Source organism: Tachyglossus aculeatus, chromosome X1 (genome assembly GCF_015852505.1).
Source record: "Tachyglossus aculeatus isolate mTacAcu1 chromosome X1, mTacAcu1.pri, whole genome shotgun sequence".
In the NCBI taxonomy this organism is placed as follows: domain Eukaryota; kingdom Metazoa; phylum Chordata; class Mammalia; order Monotremata; family Tachyglossidae; genus Tachyglossus; species Tachyglossus aculeatus.
The window spans coordinates 36,696,899-36,724,576 of NC_052101.1; the positions used below are offsets into that span (position 1 = coordinate 36,696,899).

The window sequence follows — 27,678 nt, forward strand, 5'->3', positions numbered from 1 at the left end:
CCAGCCCAGTGGAGCAAGTGGTTTCCTGTTGCCTGCTTCTAAAGCTTTCAGATTCCTTCAGACTTTCAGACTGCCCGAAGCTTTGTCATCTCTGCTGCCCCAACTCAGAGGTATGGCTAAACCTTTCACCCTTCTCTCTTTCCTTCTTTCTCCAGTGACTCATTATTCAGTATTGTTCAGTGGATTCATTCCTCTCTTCCAAACCTCTTCAAGGGTTGTTACGAAAGGCATAGAAAAAGCTTTGAACTTTTCTAGCAGCAGACTGGGAAGGGGAAATGCTGCTGCCTGAGTGAATAACCGTTGCTTTTTCATCTCTGGGTTCTCTCTCCTTTAACATTCATCATCACCCACAGACTTCATCCCTGGTTGATCGCCGGTCACAATTCTGATGACTCTCAGGATGATAGGTCTTCTATATTTCAGGGTTGCATTGGTCGGTTTCCTGGGTTTACAGATTGGATTCGACCTATTAATGCATTCGCTCTTTTACTTAAAGAACGAGTCTGTGATTTTTGCTCTCTCCATACATGTCAAAACCTTGAATCAGATTGATCTGACAGTTCAGTACTGGGGCCATTGATCCATTCTGCCCCCTTCCAGGAGAAAAAACTTTTTGGCCATTTGTTCTGTCAAAAGCTCTGCTTTGAAACCAAGTGGTTAATGAAAAACAAAGGGCTAGTTTTCCACAGAGAACAGCAGCTGAACAGTACATTTTTGTCTGATGGGCTTTTAAACCTCTTTGACTAAATTCACTCAAGTTTCCCTCCCATCATCTTTCCAGTTTGACAAACGCTTTAGAAGGGACCAAGAAGTGTGGGGAGGGTGGAGCAACCAGAGGGTCGGAGGGGGTAATTTTGCAAGTGTATTATGGGCTTTACAGAGCCATCTGACATAGAAATAATCTGGGCTTCACCAAAAAGTCACAAACAGAAGCCGTGTCATGTTTTTGCATTAAAGAAAAACTCTATTTCAGCAAGGCAACCACATACTTCAGATAGAGAAAACTTAGGAGAGGCTTAAAACTCCCACAAGCTGTCTTTTGACAGAAATCCAGGTCCCTTTAATGAGATTTCTTTTTGGGAAACAAGAACCCTGGCTCCCTAAGCATCCATCGACCTTAAGAGCTGAGTGAAGGCTGACCAGAGGAGCGCAAACTGAAAACTGTGAGATAGCGTTCTCCAGAGAGGTAATTGGAAACGCAAGTCGGTGGCTGGGGAAGAGTTAAAACCAAGGCATTGTCTGCCACATCGGCAGAGACAGGGAGTTGGGGGGTGACTTAGTGGTGGGGGGGAAGAGGAGGGAGCAACGGGAGGGTGGGGGCATCCACTTTTGAAACTTCGTCCAAGTCCCACCCACAGAAAAATCTCTCTTCTTACATGACTCAGCCCCATAGGAATGCACGTTCCCATGGCAACCCTTTCAGGACCCTTCTGAGGGAGATGGAGGGCTTTCTCCTTCCAGGCGGAGGCAGGATCTGAGCAATGTTGTGCACATTTTCATTTTTCACTGAGCATCTAGCAGTGGTACATCCCCAGTCCTGAACACGGCTTGCCTCTCTGTGGAGCATCTGAAAGGAGTTTCGAGTGGCTTTTCCTCCCCCTTTCCTCCTTCCCCAGTTTCTCTAACTTTTCCTAGCCTGCAACTCTGGTTTCTTCCCAGGAAGTTTCTATCATTGCTTCCTCTTCTATTGACAAGACAGCGGGAGGGTAAGGGGCTGGGTTGGTGGATTAAAGAACAGGCCTGTAGATGTCTTCATGTCACCTAGGAGAAGCTATACCTCGATATTACTGAAACCCTAGTTGGGTCCTTTATTTGAAAGAACCGCTCTCCTACTGGAAAATGAGTTAATAGTAAAGAGGTGGGGAGGAAGCTAGGACACCAAGGTAAGAAGAAGGTCTTGTCTTTTAAACACTTACATGTAGTTTGATTTCTATAAAAAAATGTGGGGTTTGGGGTATATAAAATATACAAGATGAAGCAATTGCAGCAGTTGTATTTTCTTCTGAAGTCCCTCCCTCCAATCCCTGGTGCCTAGGTTCCCACACGGCCAAATTCACAGCAGGAATGTGTTTGTAGGTGACTCATTTGCTTTCCCAGGGGCTCTGTGGCCTTGCCATAGGAAAACCAGTAGGAATTTTGGTCACTGCTCAAGCTTCTTGTGGTGCATCTTTTGCTTTAAACAATCAGAAGCTTAATAAATCACTGTTCCTCCAGGGAGCCATCATTTTTGATCACTTATTATTTTGCAGGGGACCTAAAGGGAGCAGGGTAGTCTGTCAGGAGCCAAGGGCGTTCATGGAGCTAGTTTAGTGATACTTGATGAATGTACAGAGTTGGCACTTCCTCCCACTGATACTGATACAGTGGTGTGGGGGTAGCTGAATACGTGGTGGATATGTTTGTATGGCATTATGCAGACAGAAAGTCCCATAGTCCAAAGTTTCTTCTCTTTGTCCCTTTCTGTGACTTGGAAAAGAATGGTGAACATACCATCTGGAGATCAACTGGCTCACCTGGGACCGGGAACACCTGCCCCAGTTCGAGAAGGGAAATGGCCAAAATTAGTTAGAAAAGCAGGTCTCTGAGGCCCCTCTCAGGGAGGTGGATAGAGCAGGAAATCAAGCCTGCGCTTTGTCCCGATTAAAGAAAGTCACATAAGCAAATGATCATTTCATCGTGTGCTTATGCTCTAATTCTGCAAAACAAAAAAAATCAGTTAATAGAGTCTGATTAGTCCTGACCAGAGTGGGACAGACAGGGCCAAGCTCTGCTGCTCCTGGATCTGTCTGTGCTCATTCTGCCCAGGATTGTTCATGAGTGGGGGCCCAGGGATGTCTGGAACATGGGCACCTTTCCATTGGCTTAGAGCAGTCAAGTTCATAATGGGGCTCTCCCCGTTGCTTCTTTCCAGAAGAGCCCAAAGTTCTGTCCCATCTCCCTAGGCAGGGAGGGTCGATAAGTTGGACATTTCCATGGCCGCTTTCTAGGATTTCTGGCCAACCCCTTGCTCTGCTATTTGTCTGCCTTTCCCACCCGTTATAGTAAGATGTTGCAAAGGGCAGACATAAACTATCATTTGAAAAATAAACTTTTGCAGATGGTCCAAGGGATAGATGCCTAAGAGACCAAACAGCTGGAAAACTGACAGCCCAGTTTCTTTGCCAGGTGGAAATAATGAGTCAGATTCTCCCCAAGGGCCTCGGTTAATAGGTTGAGTGAGTAGGGAGAAAAGGTCCCACAGCCTAGACTCCTGAAGCTTACTGCATTAGGCATAGGGGATATGAAGGAGTGAATGTGCCTCTTTTGGAGCCTAACTCCACATTCAGGGATGGATTTCCACCCTGTTGGGACACATCCCATTCTATCCATGAGGAAACTTCATCTGGTTCCAATTGGCAAATGCCACCTTCTAGCCATTGGGTAGTTCCCGCCTTTCAGACTTCCCTTCCCTGATGGCAAAATTCTAATAAGAAACTGTAGCCAGGTGTAGAACACAGAGATCAAGGAGGAGAGCAGAATGCCTGATTCACCCATTCCAGCCCACCTAACTTAGTCCTCAGAGGCAGTTGGATGGTTGCTCTTAGATGTCCTGGATATTTCAAGGCTGCTGATCGAATGTTGGCCTTCAGAGGGAGGCCCATCCAGAGCAAACTGAGGCTCCTCCCCACTGGGCTTCTCCTCCACCCAAATGAACGTGGCAGCTGGGAAGGCTTATGTAACCCCAGGCCAAGGCTCCAGCTGCACACCCAAACCCACAGCCTGCCACCATTTTGTGGTGATGGGCTGGGCCTAAATCCCTCTAAGACTCAGGTCCCTTCCTGCACATATCAAACCCCCGCCCCCACCCCGCAAGACAGAAAACCCAGAAAACAGGAAGAATAGCATCCCAAAATGGGACAGGATAAGTATAAGATAGTTTTACCAAGGTGACCAAATGAGACTGCTAGATTCATCTTGGTGATTTTTACCACAGAGAAACCCCTCGCCAAGGGCAGATTAAAAATCCAGCTGCTTCCGAGGAACAAAGACCAACACTTAAAAAAGAATGAAACTTCCCGGAGAGAACGTTATTCATGACTTCCTCCCTAAAGCCTCCCCGCCCACCATGTCTGGAATGTCAGATGCCCTTGACTGCCGCCTGTGTTATCTGTAAAGTGATAAACACATCGAGGTTTTCTCTGAAAATTGGGCCTGGCTCCCAACTTGGGCTTAGTCAGCTCCACTTTCGTACCTGAAGCTGGGCTACCAGGAGCTCCTGGGATTTCTAGGCTTTTATCTTTTATCTTACCTTTTCACTGTCAACTCGGTGCATTGAGTTTCTGATGGTGGAGGTGGGTGAGAGAGAGAAGAGAAGAGACTGGAGCTCTGAGGAGTTCTCAGGTCGGGGAGAACTAGTAGACGTAGCAGAGCAGAGAACCTGGGTTCCTCCCCTGCCCCACCCCCAGTCTATGCCCCCTCCACCCATCCAAGAATATTTGAGAGTTACTGGGGAATTGTTATCCCTGAGTTCCAGAATGGGACAGAGAGCAGTACTCCAGTGAAAGAACAGGGAACAGGAGATCTGAGGCCTAGCTGGCACTTACAGGGACAATAACAACGTGGCATTTGTTAAGCACTTACCATGTCCCAAGCACCTTGCTAAGCGATGGGGTAGGTTCCGGTTAATCCGATCAGACACACTTGCCATCTCACATTGGGCTGTCCTGCAAGGCGAGGGAGATAAGGAATTTAATCTCCATTTTACAGATGAAGAAACTGAGGCCCAGAGAAGTTTAGGGATCTGCCAAAGTTATAGCAGCAGGCAAGTTCTGGAGCTGGATTAGAACCCAGGTCTCCTGGACTCTTGAGTCTTGTGCTCTATCCATTAGGCCACACAATATAACAGAAACACTCCCTGTCTCTAAGAGGGCTAACTAGGAAGACAGGAGACTTACATTGGATCTGTGTCCGGCTCTCCATCCCATTCATCCAGGTGGATTCTGGGTGAGGCCAACAGAGGGATGCCTATATCATCAAAACCAAAATTCCCCACTGGCCCTGGCCATGCCCATGACCTCTAAACAAGGAACTCCCATCTAACAAAAGTCACCCTCTAAAGTAGCCCCTTCAGTCTCAAGCTCCTTGTGGCCAGGGATCATGTCTTCCAACTCTGTTATATCATACTTTCCCAAGTGCTTAGTACAGTGCTCTGTGTACAGTAAGTGCTCAATAAATACCATTGACTGATTGACTGATTGGTTGTACTGATTAGTGTCACTTACCTGGAAACTTGTGTGAGCCCATGGAGTCCCAGAACCTCTTCCAAGCTGAGGTGAGCAGGTAAGGAATGTCCTCTCAGCTAGGGCAAACCTAGACAAGTGTGGCTCCCTTCTGCAGCATAGGTGGACGGGAGGGGTTAAAATTCCCCTTGGACATTTCTGGACCTCCAGGGGTTTGTTCCCGGACACTAACCAATGTTGCCAGGTTCCCAGTTGCCATGGAAAGTCACAGTACCACCGTCCTGGTAGAGAAAACAGGAGGTGCTGCAAGCCAATTTAGGGCCGGGCAACTTCCCCAACCTGGCAGAGAAGCCTGTCACGGTGTCCGTTTTGGTGAAAGGGGCTGGACACGGTTCGCTTGTTTTGACATTTATTTATCTGTTTTCCCAACTTGTTTTCCCACCTCGGGGAACGAGACTTGTTTGTGAAGCTTGTTTGCTGGGAGAATCTGTTTGGGTCACTTTTCCCTCCAAACAAAACAGTGGCAGTCAAACAGCTCCGCTCTCAGAGGGCAGCTCCTGGCTCTCGGCCCCCAGCCACCCTGCCCTTCAAAACCTGCTGTTTCCAGGGAGTAGAGAAGAACCTGCATCCTACGGGTGACATCAGTTAAGCGCTTACTATGTGCTGAGCAAGCACCGTACCAACCGCCAAGGCAGATTTGGAGTAATCAGGTCAGACACCATTCTTGTCCCTCACTGGGCTCCAAGACTAAGTGTGTCTAGGGGTGATGTGGAAGCCAAGTTTGGGGCAGGTTTAGGGCTTAACAGGCCATATTATGCCACCCCTCTCCCTGGGTTAGCCTGGAAAGCTTTCAGGGGGTCAGGAGGGACCTAGGCCTCAGCCACGAGCGATGTGAAAAATCATGTCCCAGGGCAGCTCGCGAGTTTGGGGCAACATAAGAGATGCCCTGATGTGCCGGGGAAGGCAGTGGTGAGAGAAGCAGATGGGCAAGCTGGTACTTTTCCACCCCGGAGTTATTCACAGGGAAGAATTAGTGACCTCAGCTCCAGTTCTTGGCATTCAGGGGTGGGTTTTCAGCAGCCTCCAGAGCAAATAAAGGCGAGAGGAAGGGACTTGATGTACTGAATGGGGAGGGGAGCGTAGCGGCGGTACTGGCCTCCAGGACTGTGTGCTAGACAGGGACCAAGCCAAAGGAAATACAGCACCACCCTAGAGTCCCCGCTGCCCCTCAGAGATTCGATCACTGAGATGGTGTTGTGGGCTGCAACACCACGGGGCTTCTCTTCAGATTCTTGCCCACCCTGGGAACCAGCAGCTTTTCATCTAAAACCACTGTCTGAGTTTTCCTATCAAGCAATCAATGGTATTTATTGAGTGCTTACTGTGGGCAGATCACTGTACTAAGCTCTTGGGAGCAGATGATACAGCAGAGTTGGTAGACACGTTTTCTGCCCACAACAAGCTTACAGTCTAGAGTCTTCTCGGGGGTTGTGTTCTTGACAAACCTCACTCTGATGTAAACTAAGGTAGAGAACGTGTGCCTCGACCCCGACACTAGGTGATAGATACACAACCATTTTTTCCCATTTTGGACTCCATCTTAACTGGGCAGATGCGCAGGATCTTAAGTTCTAACCAAAGTGCATGGTGAAAATGCATGTTAGGGGAGAACAGAGTTTATTTTGTGCACAGCCATGAAACTTCTTGAAAACATTTGTATACGGATTATCGTGTCATACACATTTTCCCCAACCAAGCATTTAGTATGGTGCCTGACCACAGTAGCTACTCAGCAATTACTGCCATTGATGATCTCTCTGTTACCTGTAATTATTTTTAATGTCCACTTTGACAATAAGCTCCTGACCATGTCTACCAACTCTACTCTCCCAAGTGCTTAGTGCAGTGCTTTGCACACAGCAATTGCTTAATAAATACCATTTATCGATTGACTGATTGATCTCTGTAATATCTGGGTGGTAGGTCAGTGCTATTTGATCTGAATAGTTAAGAGTTCTATCCAGTTATCTTCATTGACCTGAAGTCTCTCTCTTTACATACTTCTGTCATTTTCTGGGCTGGGGACTTAATGGTTTCCATTGCCTAGGGTTAACCAGCACTTCCCATCTGGTGAGAGGTGTGTGATATTGACTGTGAGTGTGTAATACTGTCATGATTATTCTGCCCTGTTATCTTGGCATAGGCAAGAATGTAAGGGGATGTTGTAACCCTTGGCTTGCCCCCATGACATCATGGTCCAGTGAGGTGGTCCCTTTCTTCCTAGAGTTTTACAGGCTCCTTGTGGTCTCCCTGTCAAAGACACTCACAGAGGGTCATTTCTCTGGGCACCTCAGATCAAAGGGACAAGCAGGATCGCTTTTAATATTAGGCAAAAGGAACAGCTTCCTCAGACCCAGCCCCTCCAGGGAGACCCTCCCCACCCCACCCCGGCTTCCTAAGGTGCCACTAGTACCATCACAAAGACTCAGCTTCAGCGTCCTGACAGTTTCACCATCAGTCTTACCTTCAAGGCACTGGTCTGAGAGCTAGAAATAGCCCTCGCAGTGTTGGGGAGGGAAGCATCCCCAGAGACCAAAGTGCCCCCGGGCTTCAGGAGAGGTTGGGAGGCAGGGGAGGGCAGGGCAGGGAGGTTTAATTTATTTACTGTATGGTCTTTAGCAGTCAATGTTAATTCAGAAAATATTGATTGAATAATAACAAGCTAAGCCCACAGTTCACTAGGTGGTGATGCAAATGCATACATGAATCTTATCTTGCTTTCAGCCTAAATAGAAAGGTATGAAGGTATGGGCTAGGCATCTTCTCCCAACAGGAGAATTATGAGAGTCGCCCCTAACCACTTGGGGAGTCTTTCTGGCTCCTTTCCTAGAGCCTGGATGGAGGGTGGATTCAAGGTCCTGGTGGGCCCTGGGCAGGGGAAATCAGAAGCTTCTCAAACTTGCCTGATGTGTGACCTTGGGCAAGTCGTTTAACATCTCTGTTCCTCAGTTATATCATCTGAAAAATGGGGATTAAGACTGTGAACCTTACGGGGGCCAGGGACTGTGTCCAACCTGATTATCTTGTATCTACCTCAGCATTTAGTACAGGGCTTGGCACAGAGTTAAGACTAGTACCATAAAAAAGGCCCTCCCCATCCTAGGACCAGATTTCTCTCTGAACCTGGACCCTCCCTTCTCATGTTTTATTAGATGGAGGCAGGCAATGGGGTAGAGTGGTAAAAAGTTGAGAAGGTGGATTTACTGCTATACCTGCCATTGTGGGTTCCCAGAGGCCAGGCACATTATCTCTGTTATTCACCCATCTTAACCAAGTACTTAACCAATACCAGTGGGAAAAAAAGGGGGACTGACCATCAAACTGAAAGGAAAGATGATCAAGGCACCATATTTATTGAGCATTTACTGTGTGCAGAGTACCTATATTTGCCAATCTTGTTTATTGAGCGCTTATTGTGTGAAGAATACTGTACTAAGCGCTTAGGAGAGTAAAATACAACAACATAGTCGAAGAACCAAAACCCCTCAAACCACCCAGGGGACTTGCCCACAAACATCGCTGGGCAGTGGCTAGCCAACACAAAGTAAAATCGAGAGTTCCCCATTTCCTGGTTAATTAGATCACTGGAATTGGCCAACCTGGATCCTTCCAGCCCCAAAGTGAAGCAGCATGGCTTAGTAGAAAGAGCATGGGCTTGGGAGCCAGAAGACATGGGTTCTAATCCCACCTCTACCACTTGTCTGCTAGGACAGCTTAGGCAAGCCACTTAACTTCTCTGTGCCTCAGTTACCTCAACTGTAAAATGGGGATTAAGACCGTGAGCTCCACATGGGACAACCTGATTACCTTGTATCTACCCCGGTGCTTAGAACAGTGCATGGCACATAGTAAGCACTTAGCAAATACCATAATTATTATTATTATTAAAGTGGAAGTGTTTCCAGAATGCTCTGGTTTGGCAATGGTCAAATCTCCACTTAATAGACTCAACTGGGCAGGGAACATGATACCAACTCTGTTATATTGTACTCTCCCAAGTGCTTAGTACAGTGCTCCACACACATTAAGCACTCAATAAATATAATTGACTGATTGATTAGATGAAAATGTCTCCTTTTAGCCTATGAACTCTTGCCTCCTTAGGACTCTGGGAAAATAATAATTAAATAATTGTGGTATTTGTAAATAATTATGGATATTTGTTAGAAGTGTGGGACAGAGGTGGCAGGAGTTGGGGAGAGGTCTGGAAATCCTAGCAGTGATCCAGGATTCAGAAGTTAACTTTCTGGGGTTAAAGGTGGGAGTGGGGTAGGGGAAGGGGGAGAAGAAGAGGGAGAAAGAGGGGAGGACCATTAGAGTGTAAGCGCCTTGTGGACAGGAAACATGCCTTGTGCTTCTGCTCTATTTTCCCAAGTGTTTAGTTGAGAGCATTGCATTTGGTTGAAGTTCAGTAAACACCATCACATTTCCTATTGCTCCAAACTTAGACACAAGGTATGTTGAAGGTAGCAGCAGTGTCATCAGTAATTTCTTTGGAATGTATAGTTGTCCTCTCCCAAGTCCTGATCAATTAAGTTTGTCCACTTGAGATGGCCCAGTTTAGCCCCCAACCCTGACATCTTCCTCTAAAGCTGATTGTCAGGACACAAAATTTCACTGAAAAACGAAGAAACAAAGAGTTTATGAGTTGAATCCTGAACCTGGATTTTATATTCTGCACATTGAAGCTACTAACTTTATTTACAGACCACTAAAAGTACCACAAAGTTATAGTCTGATAGATGTCTGGTAGAGATAAAGGTCAATTTAGCCATTGTTCTAACTTTTACTCTGTATTGTCAGACAAAATATTCAGTTTTTCAAAAACTGAGCCTTCAAATGGTTTAGATCAGATTAGTTGGCCTTTAATAACTACCTTTCATTCCAATTCATGCTCTTCTACCTGCTTTCTTCTGCCAGAATTGTAGCCCCTCCCTTTAGCAGGTAATTCAGCCTTTATGACTGCCTGGGCCAGCAGCGGTCACCTTAACCCCACGTCTTTTAAGATGCATTTCAAATGAATCTGCTTATATCCCCAGGAGACGGATATGTTTGCTAGGGAACTCAGCCTAATAAAGCAATACGTAAAATAGGGATTCAATACCTATTCACCCTTCTACTTAAACTGTGAATCCTGGTTGGGCCAGGGGCTGTGTCTGACCTTAATATCTTGTATCTACGCCAGCACTTAGTTCAGTGCTTAGCACTTAGGAAATACTTAACAAATAATAATAATAATGATGATGGCATTTGTTAAGCACTTACTATGTGCAAAACACCGTTCTAAGCGCTGGAGAGGATACAAGGTGATCAGGTTGTCCCACGTGGGGCTCACAGTCTTAATCCCCATTTTACAGATGAAGCAACTGGGGCTCAGAGAAGTTAAGTGACTTGCCCAAGGTCACACAGCAGACATGTGGCGGAGCGGGGATTCAAACCCATGACCTCTGACTCCAAAGCCTGGGCTCTTTCCACTGAGCCACACTGCAATGCCACGTTCTTATTAGGTGACTACTTAATAGTGCTGTGACTTTCTCTTTCTAAGGTGTACCTCAGAATACAGGAAATAAGCTTCCACTTAAGATAGGGTGACAGCATCCTGAAGTTAGTAGAAGCAAAGGGAGATGAGTAAGCAATCATTCTTTCAGTCATGTTTATTGAATGCTTACTGTGTGCAGAGCACTGTACTAAGCACTTGGGAGAGTACAGTACACCAATAAACAGACTGGACACACATTCATTCTGTTCTAGCAGAAGAAAGTTTATATTCACTTCAACTCTAGGCAAGGCAGAGCCAAAAGTACAGAAGAAGAGTGGTATCGTGGAGTAGTAGCATAGCTGTGACCCAGAATGCACTGCTGTTCGGTAGATGTCATCATCCTGGCTAATGAGTATCAATCATTCAATCAATCAATCGTATTTATTGAGTGCTTACTGTGTGCCGAGCACTGTACTAAGCGCTTGGGATGTACAAGTTGGCAACATATACAGTCCCTACCCAACAGTGGGCTCAGAGTCTAGAAGGGGGGCTCACAGTCTAGAAGGGGTAGAGGTAGAGGAAGCATCCTGATATAAGGGCAGGAAGACTGACAAGATGGGACACAATAGGTAACAGGCAAACTTTCTGAAACCCAGTAGAAATGGGCTTCATCTACCTTCACGAACAAGCCCTCGGCTGTGCAGAAGCAGGAAAGTTACAAAAAACTTTGGCCCCAGGCAACGGGACCCCAAGAGATGGAAAAACGAAGCCAAACAAAACTTTTGACCAGTTCAGAGAAAACGGAGTCGGGAATCTATTGTGTTCCCCCAGGCTAACAGCTCTCCCTGACAGTTCAATACCGTTCTTTCTACCCAACTTGGCGTATGAAAATCCAAGTCTCCTGGAAGGAAAATCTAGCTCCTAGTCTAATATTTGATTGACTGACTTCAAATGCATCCAGACAACCTATTCATTGACCAGTTTTCCTCACTTTCTTTGCCCAAAGCCACACAAAAATGTTGTTTCATTGAGGTCTCCTGACCTGCCAGAAGAATGGGAGTTGACCGGGGTTTTCCATCATTTACCTTCACGAACAAACCCTCAGCTGTGCAAAAGCAGGAAAGTTACAGAAAACTTTGGCCCCAGGCAACGGGACCCCAAGAGATGGAAAAAGGAAGCCAATCCAATCTGGGGAGGAACTGTGGGAAACTTATGGACCCAAACCTACACCATCTGGGCCCAAAATCTGTGTATGATTGGTGGCATAACCTGCTTATTAAACATACTCTGTTTTAGCCAGGAGTTGGGGTGTTTGTTGGGAGCGGTGTCCTGTTTGTATTCTGAGGGGCTGAGTGAATTCATCATCTTTCACCCCAGAGATGGAATGGAAAGGCCTGCCAAGACATCTGATAGCCTGGGGGCTTGGTTTTCAGGAGGTCGAGAAACCAGGAGAGTTAAAAGCCGGTGGGAGGGAGTGTGTTGCAGGGAGTCCATGGTCTCTGCTGCCAATGGAGCAATTGTTCCATCTGAAAGACAGAAAAGTAGATGAAATGCAGTCTGGCTTGTCATCCAATATGGCATTTTTTTTTCTGATTCGAGGCCTTTATTCCCTATAGAGAAAAAGAGGACAAAGAAACTGCAGTCTATGAGAGTTTCAAATTTAAGGCTTTCCAGGGAAGCATTGTTCATTGTTGGGGTCTGCCTCACAGTGCCTTCAATTTGCACAACTGCTCTTGGTCTCTTGAGCAGTCTTTGGTGAGGTGTCCATATTTGCTGTGTGAAATGAGTGAAGTGTGTGTTGAGAAAGAGTTAAAGGGGATCTCCTTGAACTGAAAGTTTCCAGCTGCTACTGGCTCCGATCCACCATCTCTAGAATCAATAGTATTTCCTGAGCACTTACTGTGTGCAGAACACTGTATTACAGGGTACAATACAGCAGAGTTGGTAGTTAGTTTCCTACTTACAAGGAGCTTGCAGTCCAGAAGGGAGCTTAGTGAGCGAATGATCTCTTTACCCTTGCCTCAACTTCTCCAGTAACCTCAGATCTCTGTCTCTCTCTCTCCCCTTCTTTCTACCCCACAGGTTTTCCCCCAACATGAGGGCTTGGATTTTCTTCCTTCTCTGCCTCACAGGCAGAGCATTAGCAGCACCTGTAAGTATTGTATCTCCTCAGAACCTTCCCACCTTCTAGCCTAAGGGAGGCACTTTTTTGTCCATGGAGTCTTTTCCCCTCAGCAGCCCGGATCCCACTTCAGTAGGACTCTATGGGAATCCGCAGTGGGGACGAAGGACTGTGTGGGGAAGCCAGTCTATTGTATTTATCTGAACTTTCAGTCGATTTTCTAGTCTCTAACTTTTTTTAAAAAAATTGTATTTCTTTAGTGCTTACTATGTGCCAGGCCCTGTACTAAGAGCTGGGATAGATAGAAGCTTATCAGGCTGGACACAGTCCATGTCCCCCTTGGGGTTCACAGTGTTAATCCTCATTTTTCAGATGAGGTAACTAAAGCACAGAGAAGTGAAGAGACCTTCCTAAGATCACACAGCAGACAAGTAGCAGAGGTGGGATTAGAACCCAGGTCCTTCTGACTCTCAGGCCTCTGCTCTTTCCACTAGACCACACTGCTTCTCTCAACCCAATAATCAACTTCAACATAATAATCAGGGGTATTTCTTGAGCACTTACTGTGTGCAGAGCACTGTACTAAGGACCTGGGAGAGTAAGAAACAACAGAATTGGTAGACACATTCAATGACCACAACTGTTTACTGACAATCTGCTTCTTGGTCAACCATAGCCCCAAGAACCTTGCTCAGATTTGGGTGAAATATGAGGATTGGGGTGGTTGTAATCTGGAGATAGAATTATGCTGGTCATTCTTCATCTTCAGTTACAGTTGCTCCTCTGGTTTGGGATGCCATGAGCTTCATTCAGATATAATAATAATAATAATAATGGCATTTATTAAGCGCTTACTATGTGCAAAGCACTGTTCTAAGCGCTGGGGGGATACAAGGGGATTAAATTGTCCCATGTGGGGCTCACAGTCTTAATCCCCATTTTACAGATGAGGTAACTGAGGCTCAAAGAAGTTAAGTGACTTGCCCAAGGTCACACAGCAGACATGTGGCGGAGCCGGGATTCAAACCCATGACCTCTGACTCCAAAGCCCGGGCTCTTCCTACTGAGCCATGCTGCTTCTCAAATTCTCTCATATATTTACCGAGCCCCTGCTGTGAGCTGAGAGAACGCTCAGGAGAGTAGAATGGAAGTAAAAGCATGCTCTCTGCCCTAGAGGGGCACGGTATGGAAAGATGAACCCCAAAGTATCTTCAGGGGGACTGCCCAAGAAACAGGCTGATAGCTGAAGGCACAGGCAGGGCTTCCGGGTTAAAGTCCTCATAGCTTGCTGTGTCTCCTGGGTGACCTTCCAGTCTCCAGCCCTGCAGGTGGCAAGTAGTCCCCAGCCCTCGGGGGTGGTGTCAGGTTTTGTGTCTCAGTCTTTGTGAAGTAGCTTGGCCATCGCTGTTCCTTCAGTTGAAAGAGGGGAAAGGGGAAGAGGAGAGAAGCAGCAGTATGACCTAGTGGATAAAGCACAGGCCTGGGAGTAAGGAGGACCTGAGTTTGAATCCCAGCTCCACACTTGTCTGTCGTGTGACCTTGGGCAAGTCACTTCACTTCTCTGGGCCTCAGTCCCCTCATGAGTAAAGTGGGTTTAATCAATCAATCGTATTTATTGAGCGTTTACTGTGTGCAGAGCACTGTACTAACCGCTTGGGAAGTACAAGTTGTCAACATGTAGAGACGGTCCCTACTCAACAGTGAGCTCACAGTCTAGAAGGGGGAGACAGAGAACAAAACAAAACATATTAACAAAATAAAATAAATAAGACTGAGCCCCATGTAGGACAAGGACTGTGTCCAACCTGATTATCTTGTATTCACCCCAGTGTTTAGAGCAGTGCCTGGCACTTGATAAATACAATAAAAAAGGAGAAGGAAGCTTTAGTAGCCCTCTCCAGATGCAGGGTCTGCAGAAGCTCTAAACACACCAGTCCAGAAAACCTGATCTCAGAGAGCCAAGGGTGCACATGCCTGGTGCTTTGCAAAGCTCACTTAGTCACTGGGCTCCTCCTGAGCTCCTGGACCAACCCCCACTTCACGGGGAGGAACACGAGGGCTGGGTGAGGAAAGATAGGTGTCCCCGCAGGCGCTGCAGCAAAAGAATGAAGTGTGGGGCCCAGGCAGGGGCTGCCAGGAACTGAACCTTCTGTGCTAGCCCTACTTTGCCAGGGTTTCCTGTCAATCAATACGCCAGCTCATTCTGTCCTGCTCACCCAATGTGCAGTGGTCACAGCCCCTTTTCTAGGCTCCCTCTCCCCAGACCTCCTCCCACTCCCCACATCACCCAGCTAAGAGAAAGCAGCTTTTGCCATAAGTAAACCCACCTGGATTTCCCCCTCAGTCATACCATGCTCTAAAAACTAAAAACAAGAAGAAGAAAACAGACATTTTAGACTGAGCTCTCAGAAAGCAGGAACCGTATCTGTGAGCCCATTGTTGGGTAGGGACTGTCTCTATATGTTGCCGACTTGTACTTCCCAAGCGCTTAGTACAGTGCTCTGCACACAGTAAGCACTCAATAAATATGATTGAATGAATGAATTTGGGGACTGTTACTTTGTTTAGGGTTCAGGGTAGAGTCACACCAATGTGACCGCTTAGTTTAGGCAGGATTGAGAAGCAGCGTGGCTCAGTGAAAAGAGCCCGGGCTTTGGAGTCAGAGTTCATGGGTTCAAATCCCAGCTTCGCCAACTGTCAGCTGCGTGACTTTGGGCAAGTCACTTAACTTCTCTGTGCCTCAGTTACCTCATCTGTAAAATGGGGATTAAGACTGTGAGCCCCATGTGGGACAACCCAATCACCTTGTAATTTCCCCAGCGCTTAGAATAGTGCTTTGCACATAGTAATAGTAAGCGCTTAATAAATGCCATAAAAAAAAGAGTAGGGTGAATGAAGGACCAGAGAGAAAACAATTCATGGGTGGGGTTGTCATGGTCGGGTGAGGGGGGTGGGTGCGAGCACTGCTCTGACAGCATTCCCCCCTGCTTTCCCCTTTAGCAGCAGGAGGCTTTGCCAGATGAGGCTGAAGTGGTGGAAGACCAGGCAGCTGAGGTAACAGAGGTACAGTTTTCACTTACACCTTCTTCTTTCTCTTCCCCTTGCTCCTCCCATCCACCCCTACCTTCTCTTTGGTTCCTCTGCAGTGAAGTGGAGCCGAGGTAATGCCAGAAAGACCACATGTTCACAAGATTGTATGAATGGGCACGTGGACTCTCCATTGTGGGTGCCTCCATCCTCATGGATGGGCTCGCGGCCCTTCAGAATTGGCATAGAATCACGCTCCACAATGGGCCTTATCCCATGAGCCTCCTTGTGCAGACCACAGGAGAAATATCGGTGGTCTGGAGATTAATTCCGACAGTCTTCTTTGTCTAACCTGCTACAAAATAATTTAGAAATTTCCCAGACCCTCACTTTTCCCAGAGTTTACTTTCCCTGTTGCTCCACCCTGGGGTGTCTTTTCCCTATTAAAGGGGCTCTGAAGGCTGCCAGCCAGCCCCTCAGGCTTAGGCATAACGGAGTTCTTGTTCTCATCCAGGAGCCTGTGGGAGCCAACCCCGTCCAAGTGGAGGTTGGGGAGTTTGATGAACCCGCTGAAGAAACTGAGGATGTTGTAGCTGAAAGTAAGTGGCTCCTCCTCTGTCTGACCCTCTTCCCCCTATAGCTCTAGTCAAGAATCTCAGGGGAGGACACAGGAAATAAATTAAACTCTCAGAGAATCTTTTCCCAGTGGAAACTCTGGCAGGGGAGGGGAGACCTGTGCTGCTGCACATTGTGGGTAAAAAGAGATTCTTTCCCTGGGGACCTCAGATTTTGAAGCTGGGAAAAATCCTTTAGGAGTAGCCTGGACAAGATGTTTTTAACTCCGGATATGGAGAAGCAGGCTTGCCATTGGGCCCCAAGCTGTGGACCAGGAAGAAAGAAATGTACATAATAGGAAACAACATTCTCCATTCAGTTCCTCAGGGCTTTGCATCGTCTATGACCAGTCACTGCTCCTTCGCTTCCTATTCTGAGGAGCAGCGTGGCCTAGTGGAAAGAGCACAGGCCTGGGAATCTGACGACCTGGATTCTAATTCCGTCTCCACCACTTTCCAGCAGCGCGACCTTGGGCAGGTCACTTATCTGTGCCTCAGGTTCCTCATCTGTAAAATGGAGAGTCAATCCCTGTTTTTCCTCCTACTTAGATTGGGAGCCGCATGTGGGACAGGGAACTGTGTCTAACCTGGTTATCTTGTATCTACTCCAGGTGCTTAGAACAGTGCTTGACACATAATAAGCACTTAACAAATACTACAATTATTCCTTTCTAACCTTTCTGATACAATAGTCTTCATCCAAGTGACTCCAGGCAGCCCCAGTTTTTTTTTGCAGGAATCAGGCAGAGAGTGACAAAGTGCCTTACCTAAAGTCAGTGATGGAGCCACTGGTTAGCCAGACTGACTTCACCTCACTCTGCCCTGAATCTCTCTGCTTCTCTTCTGAGCCCATTTTACAAAAGATCAATGTAAAGCCCAGAGAGACTGAGCAACTTGCTCAGCTAGTAGTTATGACATTTGGTAAGCGCTATGTTCCAAGCACCACACACTGCACTGGGGGAGATACAAACACAAGAGATCAGAGTCCCAGATCAAACAAAGTCACCCTTTCTCCCACTCCCTAAAATCCTCTTCAATCCAGTTAGGCATTCCGGGTTTATTTTTAATGTATGAATCTGGAAGAAGGGAAATGGAAGGAGCAGAGATCTCAGAAAGGGCTGTTGTTTTCAATCCATCAGTGATGTTCATTGAGCACTACTGAGTGCAGAGCATTGTATTAAGCTCTGGGGAGAGTACAATAAATTTGGTAGCCATGAACCCTTCCCTCATTAAACTAACTACTTAGCTAACAGAGTCTAACTACTGTTTAGTTTTCTAGGAAAAGGCAGAAAGCTGTGCATCCTCCTCTGTCCTTTCCAACATTCTAGGTGACTTGAGTCGGCTGGACCCTGTTGCAAGACATTTCTGACTAAATAAATTCCTTAAGGTTGATGCCACCAACTCCTGGCCCCAACACCAAGCGACTTTAAGTAGCTGCTTAGATGCTGCTAGTGTCACCCAACAGGTCGGGGGGTTTAGGGGCCCAAGACCTTCACAGAGCTAATGCTCCCTCCTCTCTCCCTTCTAGATCCCTGCCAGAATCACCACTGCAAACATGGCAAGGTGTGCGAGCTGGATGAAAGCAACACCCCCATGTGTGTGTGCCAGGATCCCACCAGCTGCCCTGCCCCCATGGGCGAGTTTGAAAAGGTAAAAGAGGTGTTGGGGGAGTGGGAAGGCAGGAAGAGATGATGGGGAGGGGTGTTAATGCTGTGGCCTTTCTAAAAATAATATTTTGGATAACGTCTATGGAACAAACAGCTGGTCCTGGTTTGGGATCTAGAGTACTGCTTGGCTCTGGCAAAGAACAGTAATCGCTCTTTGGAGAAATTATTTGGGGAGGGTGAGTTCTCAGATAGATAAGTCCCAGGGTAAGTTGTGACAGCCACTGGAACAAGTAGAAGGAGCCCATTGCTGTTAGAAGATCAGGATTCTTGTCCTGGCTCTCCCTCTGACAGGCTGTGTGACTATAGGCAAATCCTTTAACCTCTCTGCGCCTTCATTTCCCCACCCATCCACTGGAGCAAATGATATCTGCCTCTCCCTTCTCTGGGTGGGATGAGAATAAAATGAGATCATTTATGTTGAAGAGCTCTGGAAATTAAGACTTATGAATGCCAAGAGTTGTTATTCCTCAATTTCTTCCCTTTCTCTGTAGGTGTGCAGCAACGACAACAAGACTTTTGACTCATCTTGCCACTTCTTCGCCACAAAGTGCACCCTGGAGGGCACCAAGAAGGGTCACAAACTCCACCTGGACTACATTGGGCCCTGCAAATGTAAGTGTTCCATGTTCCTACAGTTTCTGCCTACTATGAGCAGAAACTGCTCCCTGGAATAATGCAGAAGCCTCTGCACTCAATACCGCTGATTGGTATTTACTGAATGCCTACTCTGTGCAGAGCACTGTATTAAGCATTCGGTAGACACGATCTTTTCCCTCAAGGAGTTTACAACCCAGTGCAGGAGACAGGAGTTAAAACATATTACAGATAGGAAAGGCTGCAGAGTATAAAGCCGTTTACCTAAGTGTTGCGGCTTAGGCGAGGCAGTGGGGAGAATAGCAAAGGGAGATAAGAGGTTAGCCAGGGAAAACTTCCTGGAGGAGAGATGACTTTAACAGAGTTTTGAAGATGGAGAGAGTGCTCGTCCAACCGATATGAAGCAGGAGGGAATTCCAGGCAAGAGGGACGATGTGAGCAAGAAAGATTGAGATCGAGGTACAGTTGATAGAGCACAGATATTTAATAACAGGGGGGTTGGAAAGGGCAACTTGTCCTCCCCCCAAGAATACCTCTGCCATCCAAACAGTTGTCTATTCTGGCCCAGGAATAATAATAATAATATTAATACTGGCATTTGTTAGTTTTATGGTACTTGTTAAGTGCTTACTATGTGTCAAATATACTGTTCCAAACACTGGACATTTGTTAAATACTTACTATGTGCAGGCACTGTACTAAACGGTAGGGTGGAAGGAAGGTGCCGCAGGCTTCCCGGGTCACCCTGGGTAGAGTCTAACCGCCTCACCTGCAGGAAGTTCCTCTTCACATCTGACTTAGCCTTCTCCTGCTTCAGTGCAGAGAGGATGCGTGGTTGAGCCGTAGCAAGCCAGGAGGCAGGCAAAGCAACACCAGGGTGGCAACCTCTGATTCCCACTTCCTGCTCTGAAAGAGCCACGAGTAACAGCAGCACATGCTCAGCTGTTGAGAATCCAGCTGGCTCAGCCATCTCAGGGCTCAGGCTAGTTGCTCCTCATCTGAAAGGCCAAGCCTGGACTTGCCCCGCCTCCGGCTGCCTGGGATAATAGCCTCATTGTACAGCTGGAGTGCCTTGGCTCTCACCTACTCAGGTGCGAGTCAAGGAGCTAGCAGGGGGTTGGGGGGGGAGGGAAACAAAGCCCCTCCTGTAATTCGTTCCCTCCCATGGCCCGAGACAGCATCTCTGACTCTAATAAACGTGGATTATGATCGGGCCCTGTGCAAAGAGTGCTTGGCCCCAGGGAGGGGGTACTCCTGGGCAGCCCCTGCGAGCACAGACCAGGCCAGTTAGCCTGGACCATGGTGGTCCCTTGGGGCCCAGGAGCAAAGCACACCCTCTACTTCGAACAGGAACTCATTGCCACCGTAGCCCCATCAGGTCAGGGAGCACCACCAGAGCACCAAAATAATAACAGGTGCCACATTTGTTAAGCACTTACTATGTACCAAGCACTCTGCCAAGTCCCATAAAGACTTTTGGGAATTTTCCTCTGTGACAATTTTGTGGAATTCCATCTTTGGGTCTGCAGGGTGGGATATACTGGGATAAGGTGGGCCTTTATCTGAGACCTGAGTCCACAGACCCTGCCTCCACCCAGTGTTTGCCACTGTCATTTTGGAGGCTGAGTTCAAACCGTAGTCATGATAGGATCAATTTAGGCAGGTCTGTATCTAAACCAGCTCAGTCAGGCTTTGCCCATTCTACTTTCAAGCCCTTCAGGGAAAAAGAGTCTGTTTCTCAAGAAACTAAGCCACCCTGAAATCTGATCATGGCAGAGCCACTGAGTTTCATCTCTATAGAAACATGTTTTCCAGTTTATTCTGAGAAGACTGTGGTTTTAATGCATGTGTTTGTACTCTTTCCAAAATGCTGGTTGTAAACAGGGTGGCCTGGAGAGTGTTTTCCTGGTTACTCTCTCACTGGAGCTTTCCTGTGAGATCCTCTACTGCTCAAACAGCTCTTCAGAGTTGCAGCAGCGAAAGGCTAAACCAAAAATAGAAGGCCAAGATGGGATCTGAGTGGGAGGACAGGAAGCAGAGAACAGCAAACAAGAGCAAACTAAGAGAGGGTTTCACTGCTGCAGATCTTACTCTGCACCAATGCCTACTTCCTACCTTAGATTAAATATCTGATCAGGAAAAGAGAAAGCAGGGTGATCAAGCAGACTAGTGGAAAGAGCACAGGGGTGGGAGTCAGGGGCCCTGGGTTCTAATCGCAGCTCTGCCACTGTTGTGCCATGTGACTCTGGGCAAGTCACAATTCTCTGTGGCTCAATTTCCTCAACTGTAAAATGGTGATCTCCCCCTCCACCCACCTCGTCCTTAAACTGTGAGCTCCATGTGGGACAGGTATTGTGCCCTATAAAATAATAATTATTATGGTATTTGTTAAGTGCTTACTATGTGCCAAGCACTGTTCTAAGCACTGGGGTAAATACAAGATAATCCGGTTATCCCAAGTGGGGCTCACAGTCTCAATCCCCATTTTGCAGATGAGGTAATTGAGGCACAGAGAAGTTAAGTGACTTGCCCAAGGTCACACAGCAGACGAGTGGCGGAGCCAGGATTAGAACCCACAACCTCGGACTCCCAAGCCCGGGCTCTTTCCACTGAGCCATGCTGCTCCTGATTGAGCTGCTGCTGCTCCATGCTGCTCCCTATATGATTATCCTGTACCTACCCCAGTGCTGAGCATGTAGTAAGCATCTGACAATACCAGAAAATTTATTGTCATATATTAAGACCGAGAGAGAAGTCTAATAACTGGGTTATATAAGGAACACAGTGCCTCTCTGTTCTCTGTCTCGACAAGCAGCCGAGGCAGGTGAAATGAGCTTTAGTTTCCACAGCACAGTTTCAGTTTGGACATAAGCAAATACAGCCTGACCACGAAGCTGTTGGACTCTAAGTTGGATGACAGAGGGAAGTGGTGGATTCTCCCTCCCCAGAGAGTTTTAAACATTCACCTCTATTTGGGGAGGGTGGAAGTGCCGTCTTGGATGGAGGCAGGGTCATGGACTAAAGAGTGCTGGAAGTTTCTTCCAGCCTGAGAGGTCAAAGGTGATTTCACATATGTGCCCTGGAGGGCCACAACCGATTGTCTGTGGTGCGTGATGTCAGAGAGGGAGAACGGTGGTGCGCGGGGAGGGCGGAGATATGGGGGAGAAGATGAGTCCAGGTCAGTCAGTTTACAAAGATTCCAATCCACTTCCTTCCCAACAGGTCGGGGGTAGAGGGCTGGGTCTGATGCTACTGAGGGGTGAAGTGGGGGGTTCTTCTCCTTGCCCTCCACTTAACAGTCCACAATGATGTGGGCAGTGAAATGGATAAGGCAAGTGGAGGGCTGGGGAAAAGACAGCAGGTCTGGGGCTGATGGCTTTGTTGTTGGACTGTAGACATTGCTCCTTGCCTGGACTCCGAGCTGACCGAGTTCCCCCTGAGGATGCGGGACTGGCTTAAGAACGTCATGGTCACCCTGTACGAGCGCGATGAGGGCAACAACCTCCTGACCGAGAAGCAGAAACTCCGAGTGAGTGGGAACGCTCTAGGCCTCACAGCTGCCAAGGACACACATCCCAGGGAACCAACACTCCAGGCTTCATAGAGGCCAGGGACACCCACCCCAGGGAATGAACTCTCCAGGCCTCACAGAGGCCAGGGACACCCACCCCAGGGAACGAACTCTCCAGGCCTCACAGAGGCCAGGGACACATATCTCAGGGAATGCTACTGACCAGATAGCAACAAGGGACACACACCCCAGGGAATGCTCCAAGGCTTCACAGCAGCCAGGGACATACACCGCAGGGAAAGCTCCAGGCCTCACAGTGTCCAAGGACACACACCCCAGGGAACCAATACTCCAGGCCTCAAAGTGGCCAGGGACACGCACCGTAGGGAATGCTTCTGGTACAATGGTGGCCAGGGGACACACACCTCAGGGTCAGGAAGCAAATAGGGACAAACCCCTTCAGGAAACACTCCGGGGTTAGCATCCAGGAACACACACCTAGGGGAACCTGGGACCACCTTCAGTGAAATCCCCTGGCCACTCAATCACACCCTTATGCCACGGCCCACACAGGGACATGAATTTCAGATTAAGCAATTGCTGAGTCCTCTGGTTCCTGTCACCACAGTGAGTATGAAGCCTGGGCCTCTAGGGGTGAAGCCAGGGTTACCGTGCCCACCCATGATCCCCAGGCCTGTGGTGCCCAAGGGAACAGCCTCACCCCAGCAGACCCTCTTTTGTAGTAGTAGTAGCAGTATTTATTAAACACTTTCTGGGGGCAGTACCCAGTACTAAGTGCTGGAGGAGATATCACAGTCGGGAATTAGACATGATATCTTGTGTCTTCATCTTCCCCCACCCCCCAGCTCCACCCAAAAACTATCACTGCCCCTGGACCTTGGCCCACAGCCTTGGCAGAGCCAACACTGAGCTTGCCTCCACAGGTGAAGAAGATTCATGAGAATGAGAAGCGCCTGGCAGCCGGCGATCACACCGTGGAGCTGCTGGCCCGTGACTTTGAGAAGAACTACAACATGTACATCTTCCCCGTGCACTGGCAGTTCGGCCAGTTGGACCAGCACCCCATTGATGGGTGGGTCACTGCCCTTGCGGAAGGTTTTGAGCCAAGGGACTGGGGGGCTTTTGACCACTAGTTTGTCAGTCGGTCAATCATTCGACAGCCCACGGGACGTACAGTCCTCCCTAAGGATGACTGGTAGGATGGGCTCTAACCCCTCCTCTCAGGGAGCATTCAGTCCAGTAGGGGAGGCAGGGCTGAGACATATGACCATTGACTGTGCACCTTCACGGGTATTTCCTGTATAGGATTGAAGGGCCTGTGTCCCCCACCCCTCTGGTTCTGGTGGGGTTTAGGATGGGGTGGCAGAGGCCCAGACCAGGAAGGAGCTATAAGTACAGATTGGAGGAGGAGTCAGGGCAAGTTGTTTGGCCCAGCCAAGCAAAATAGGTCCTGCTGGCCACCACTCCTCGGTTCGCCATTCCCAACACCTGGACCTCGGCCAGGCTGTGGAGGGGGTGTTGGGGGGAAGTGATACAGCTTGGACAGAGACAGGAAGGAACTGTCCGTCCTGGAGAAAGGATGCCAAGCCCGGGAGGTGGGGAGCGATAAGAATCAGTAATTATCCAGAGGAAGACTGCATTCTGACGACGCTGATGCAAACTAAAAACAACCCCTAGAGCATTAAGACGTGGGAAGCGGGGCTGGGGGGCCGGGGGGGGGGGGGACACACCAGGCTGAGACAGCCACCTACGGAGCTGACTCGTTCTTGGGTTAACCTTGGGTTAACCTTGACTAGAAATTTCTCCAGCCTCATTGGGCCCCAGAGGGCCTTGGGGGCCACATATCCCTCTCTGCATCCCCCATGCTTGCCTCATCCCTCCATTTCCTTTTAAAACCAGTTGAACAGTGCTTAAGTTAATCCTTTCCCTGTTTGATACCTGCCTCTTCCCACTGTGAGAGGTACTGGGCCAGGGATTTCCTCCTGTCCCACATGTAGAAGAGTCCCTGAAGACATTAGGAGGCTCGCTGAGGCCCGAAACTGGGAGGCAGGCAAGGCCAGCAGGAAACTAGGACATATGGGAGTGAGGATGTAAGCGAGCAGCTCTTCTCTGAGGCCAGAGTAGGTGGAAGTGGTCCAAGTGAGTCAGCCTTAAAGGGAGGGCTCTGGGGAGCCAGAGAACAGCTGGGAGCCAGGAGGGGGAAGGGAAATGGCTCCAGATACCATAGAGGTGGGGGGGGAGGGGGCAGGGGAGGAGATAGAGACATTTGGAAGAAAAGGGAGAGACCACACCCTCTCCCTCCTCCAATTGGAAAAGCTTTCTGCCCTCCTGGCCTGGATGGCTTCTCTCCAGGACATTTCCCTCCCTGACTGGGGGCCCTAGAGCCTGGGGAGCTGGAGGAAGAATCAGGTCTGACTCTACTCTGACTCTGCGGGCCGAGCACTGTACTAAGTACAGGGAAAGAATATGTGGGTGAGAATTAGACTCAGTCTTTAACCCTCAAGGGGCTCACAGCCCCAGAACCCTCTTAGGCCTATGACTGGGGAAGATCTGGTTGAGTCCAAGAGAGAAGCAGCGAGCCTGTAATCAGAAGCACAGTGTGGGGCCCAGGCCTCCTGTAGTGGGTGGAAGAAGAGCCTTGGCAATAGTCAGTTCTTCAGGGCTGGGGCTGATGATCTGGTGAGCCAGGCCTTTTGTTTCTAATATTCCTCTTCCCATTCCCCATCTTCTTCCTCTTTATTTTATTCTTCCTCCTCTTCCTTTCCTCCATCTCTACCTCCTCCTCCACCTTTGCCTCTTCTTCTCTACTGCCTCCTTCTTCTTCCTCCTCCCCCTCTTCTTCATCCCCCACCTGGGCTGGAGACAGAAAAATCCCAACTGTCCTTTGTGATTGTATGATCAGAGGCTTGATGAGAGTGAAGTCTGTCGCTTTGGTTCGGGGATTCTCTGAGAATTGCCATCACCCCCTGCTCCCCCATGGCCATGAATAATTAAGAGTCGGATGGAAATAGAGGCACTCCCCTTGCCCCTATTTTCTCCTTCCCCCTCACCTGAAATTGTGCAGCTTGTCAAGACCAAGAATATGGTCCGGGAGATGCCAGGGAGAGAGAGAGAGAGAGAAGGGGAGAGAGCAGGGGTGGTTGTGGACAGACTCCCCCGATGGAGCCTCTCCCCATCCATCCTAGCAGTAGGGGACTCTCACCATCGTCTCAGTCCCTGCTCTGTGCAGTGACTGAGGAGGAGGCTCCAGGAGTGCCTAAGCCCCTCCCTGTCTCCTCCAGGTACCTGTCCCACACGGAGCTGGCCCCCCTGCGAGCCCCTCTCATCCCCATGGAGCACTGCACCACCCGCTTCTTCGAAACCTGCGATCTCGATAACGACAAGTACATTGCCCTGGATGAGTGGGCCGGCTGCTTCGGCATCAAGGAGAGTGAGTATCAGCTCCCTCGACCCCTTTCCTCTGCCCCAGCATGACCAGGAACAGAGGTGGCCCTGATCTGAAGAAGAAATGGGGCTACCCAGGCTGGAGCAGAACAGAGCTGCAGCCTGAGGGCAGGGAGAGCAGCCACTTGTCTGCTATTTGACCTTGGCCAAGTCACTTCACTTCTCTGTGCCTCAGTTACCTCATCTGTAAAATACCGTGAATCCTATGTGGGTCAGGGACTGTGTCCAACCAACATGATTGGTATGCACATATCCCTGTGCCTAGTGAAGGGCTTGGTACATAGTGAGTGCTTAACTAATACCATAAAAAGCAAACAAACAAACAAAAACCACAGGCTTTCCTTAAGGTTTCCTTGGGTCTTTTAGTTTTTAATATTTATGAAGTATTACTATGTGCCAGGCACTCTCCTAAGTGCTAAGGTAGATACAAACTAATCAGTTTGGACACAGTCCGTGTTCCACATGGGGCTCACAGCGTTAACCCCATTTTACAGATGAGGCAACTGAAGCACAGAAAAGTTAAATGATTTTCCCAATGTCACACAGCAGACAAGTGGCAGGGTCGGGATTAGAACCCAGGTCCTTCTGACTCCTTCTGATGTTCTGCCCTCATTGAGCTCATTCATGACTCAGTGGGGGCCAGTCCGGTTTCCCACTCTTGTTGGGTCTACTAGTTAGTAAGCTCCTCAGTCAGAAAACATCTGTCTGCCCAGCTCCCTCCTGCCCACCCTGTCCCAGCCAGCTAACTTGAGCGAGGAGCCGGGCAGAGCAGTGGCAGAGGCCACCACCCACTTGTGTGGCTCTGGCAAGTCACTTATCCCCTCTCAATCAATTAATTTATAGATTGGTATTTACTGGGTGCTTATTGTGTGCAGATCACTGTACTAAGAGTCTGGGAAAGTACAACACAACAGAGTTGGAAGACCCGATCCCTGCCTTCAAGGAGCTTATCAGTCGTACTTATTGAGCACTTACTAAGTGCAGAGCACTGTAGTAAGTGCCTGGAAAAGTACAATACAATAGCATTGGTAGATAAAATCTATATCCTCCCTATGACAAAGAGTGGATGGGTTGTAACAGAATAAGATGTCTTGGAGTGAAAACTCAAAGGATGATTAATGCTGTTTCTCTCTTTTCTTGCTTTACAGAGGATATCGACAAAGACCTTGTGATCTAAGTCAGCAGTTTCTTTCTCTGGGGCCAAATGGCTTATCCTCTTACCTCCCAACCTCCTGTTTCCTTTGATTTCTAACACGTTTGTTTTGCTGGGTTACCCCCCGTCTCCCGGGAAGAAGGTGCTAATATAGATCTAACCATAACACATATATTAACGGTGCTAAAAGAAACCAGAAGCCAAGACATTGTTAGTAGCCCATTCACCCTGGTAGCGGGCCACACACTCCCCTGTTTTGCTCTGGGTCTTTCTAAATAATCCTTGTTTGATTGGCAGCCTATGCACAATTATCCCAATCCCTGTTTCAAAACAGCTCTCTCCATTCCCCTCCCTCCCCAACCCCCAACTTCTGTCTCAACCTTTAGAGTCTGTTTTTTGGGGGGTTTTTGTTTTTACTAATTACTAACATCCTCATTTTTGCAGATATTTAAGTTTAGGGGCTTGGCTCTGAGGAGGAATAATGGCCTATTTCAAGATGGCAATGGCAGGAAAAGAGAAAGATTGAGTGAGAGGATGGAGGAACTGAGTTACATAGAACAGTGGTGCTGGGCATCTTACTAGAGTGAAGAGAAAGAAAGACAAGTGAAAGAGAATTAGAAAATCCAGAATGCAAGTCTGTATTGCCCAGGGTTTTGATTGGAAAAACAATATGGCAAGACCCAAAAGAGACAAAGACTATTTTTAAGGTGAAGAAACTGTCATGTAAAACCCCTATAAAAATAAACTTTTAAAAATGCTACAGGCTA

The 27,678-nt window shown here is 48.2% G+C and overlaps 1 protein-coding gene across 2 annotated transcripts; it reads left to right on the forward strand.

The window, feature by feature from the left end:
- Nucleotides 1-27,678, forward strand: SPARC (secreted protein acidic and cysteine rich). 2 transcript variants are annotated; one of them, XM_038739843.1, is made up of 10 exons: nt 1-110; nt 12,841-12,910; nt 15,881-15,943; nt 16,422-16,506; nt 18,050-18,171; nt 18,680-18,800; nt 22,178-22,311; nt 23,238-23,386; nt 25,596-25,744; nt 26,907-26,935. In XM_038739843.1, exons 2-10 carry the CDS (start codon nt 12,854-12,856, stop codon nt 26,933-26,935), a joined length of 909 nt encoding a protein of 302 aa, XP_038595771.1. In that variant the 5' UTR covers nt 1-110; nt 12,841-12,853. The 2 variants fall into 2 exon arrangements, with proteins under 2 accessions (XP_038595771.1, XP_038595770.1); XM_038739842.1 differs by lacking the exon at nt 1-110 and having other exon boundaries at nt 12,854-12,910; nt 26,907-27,678.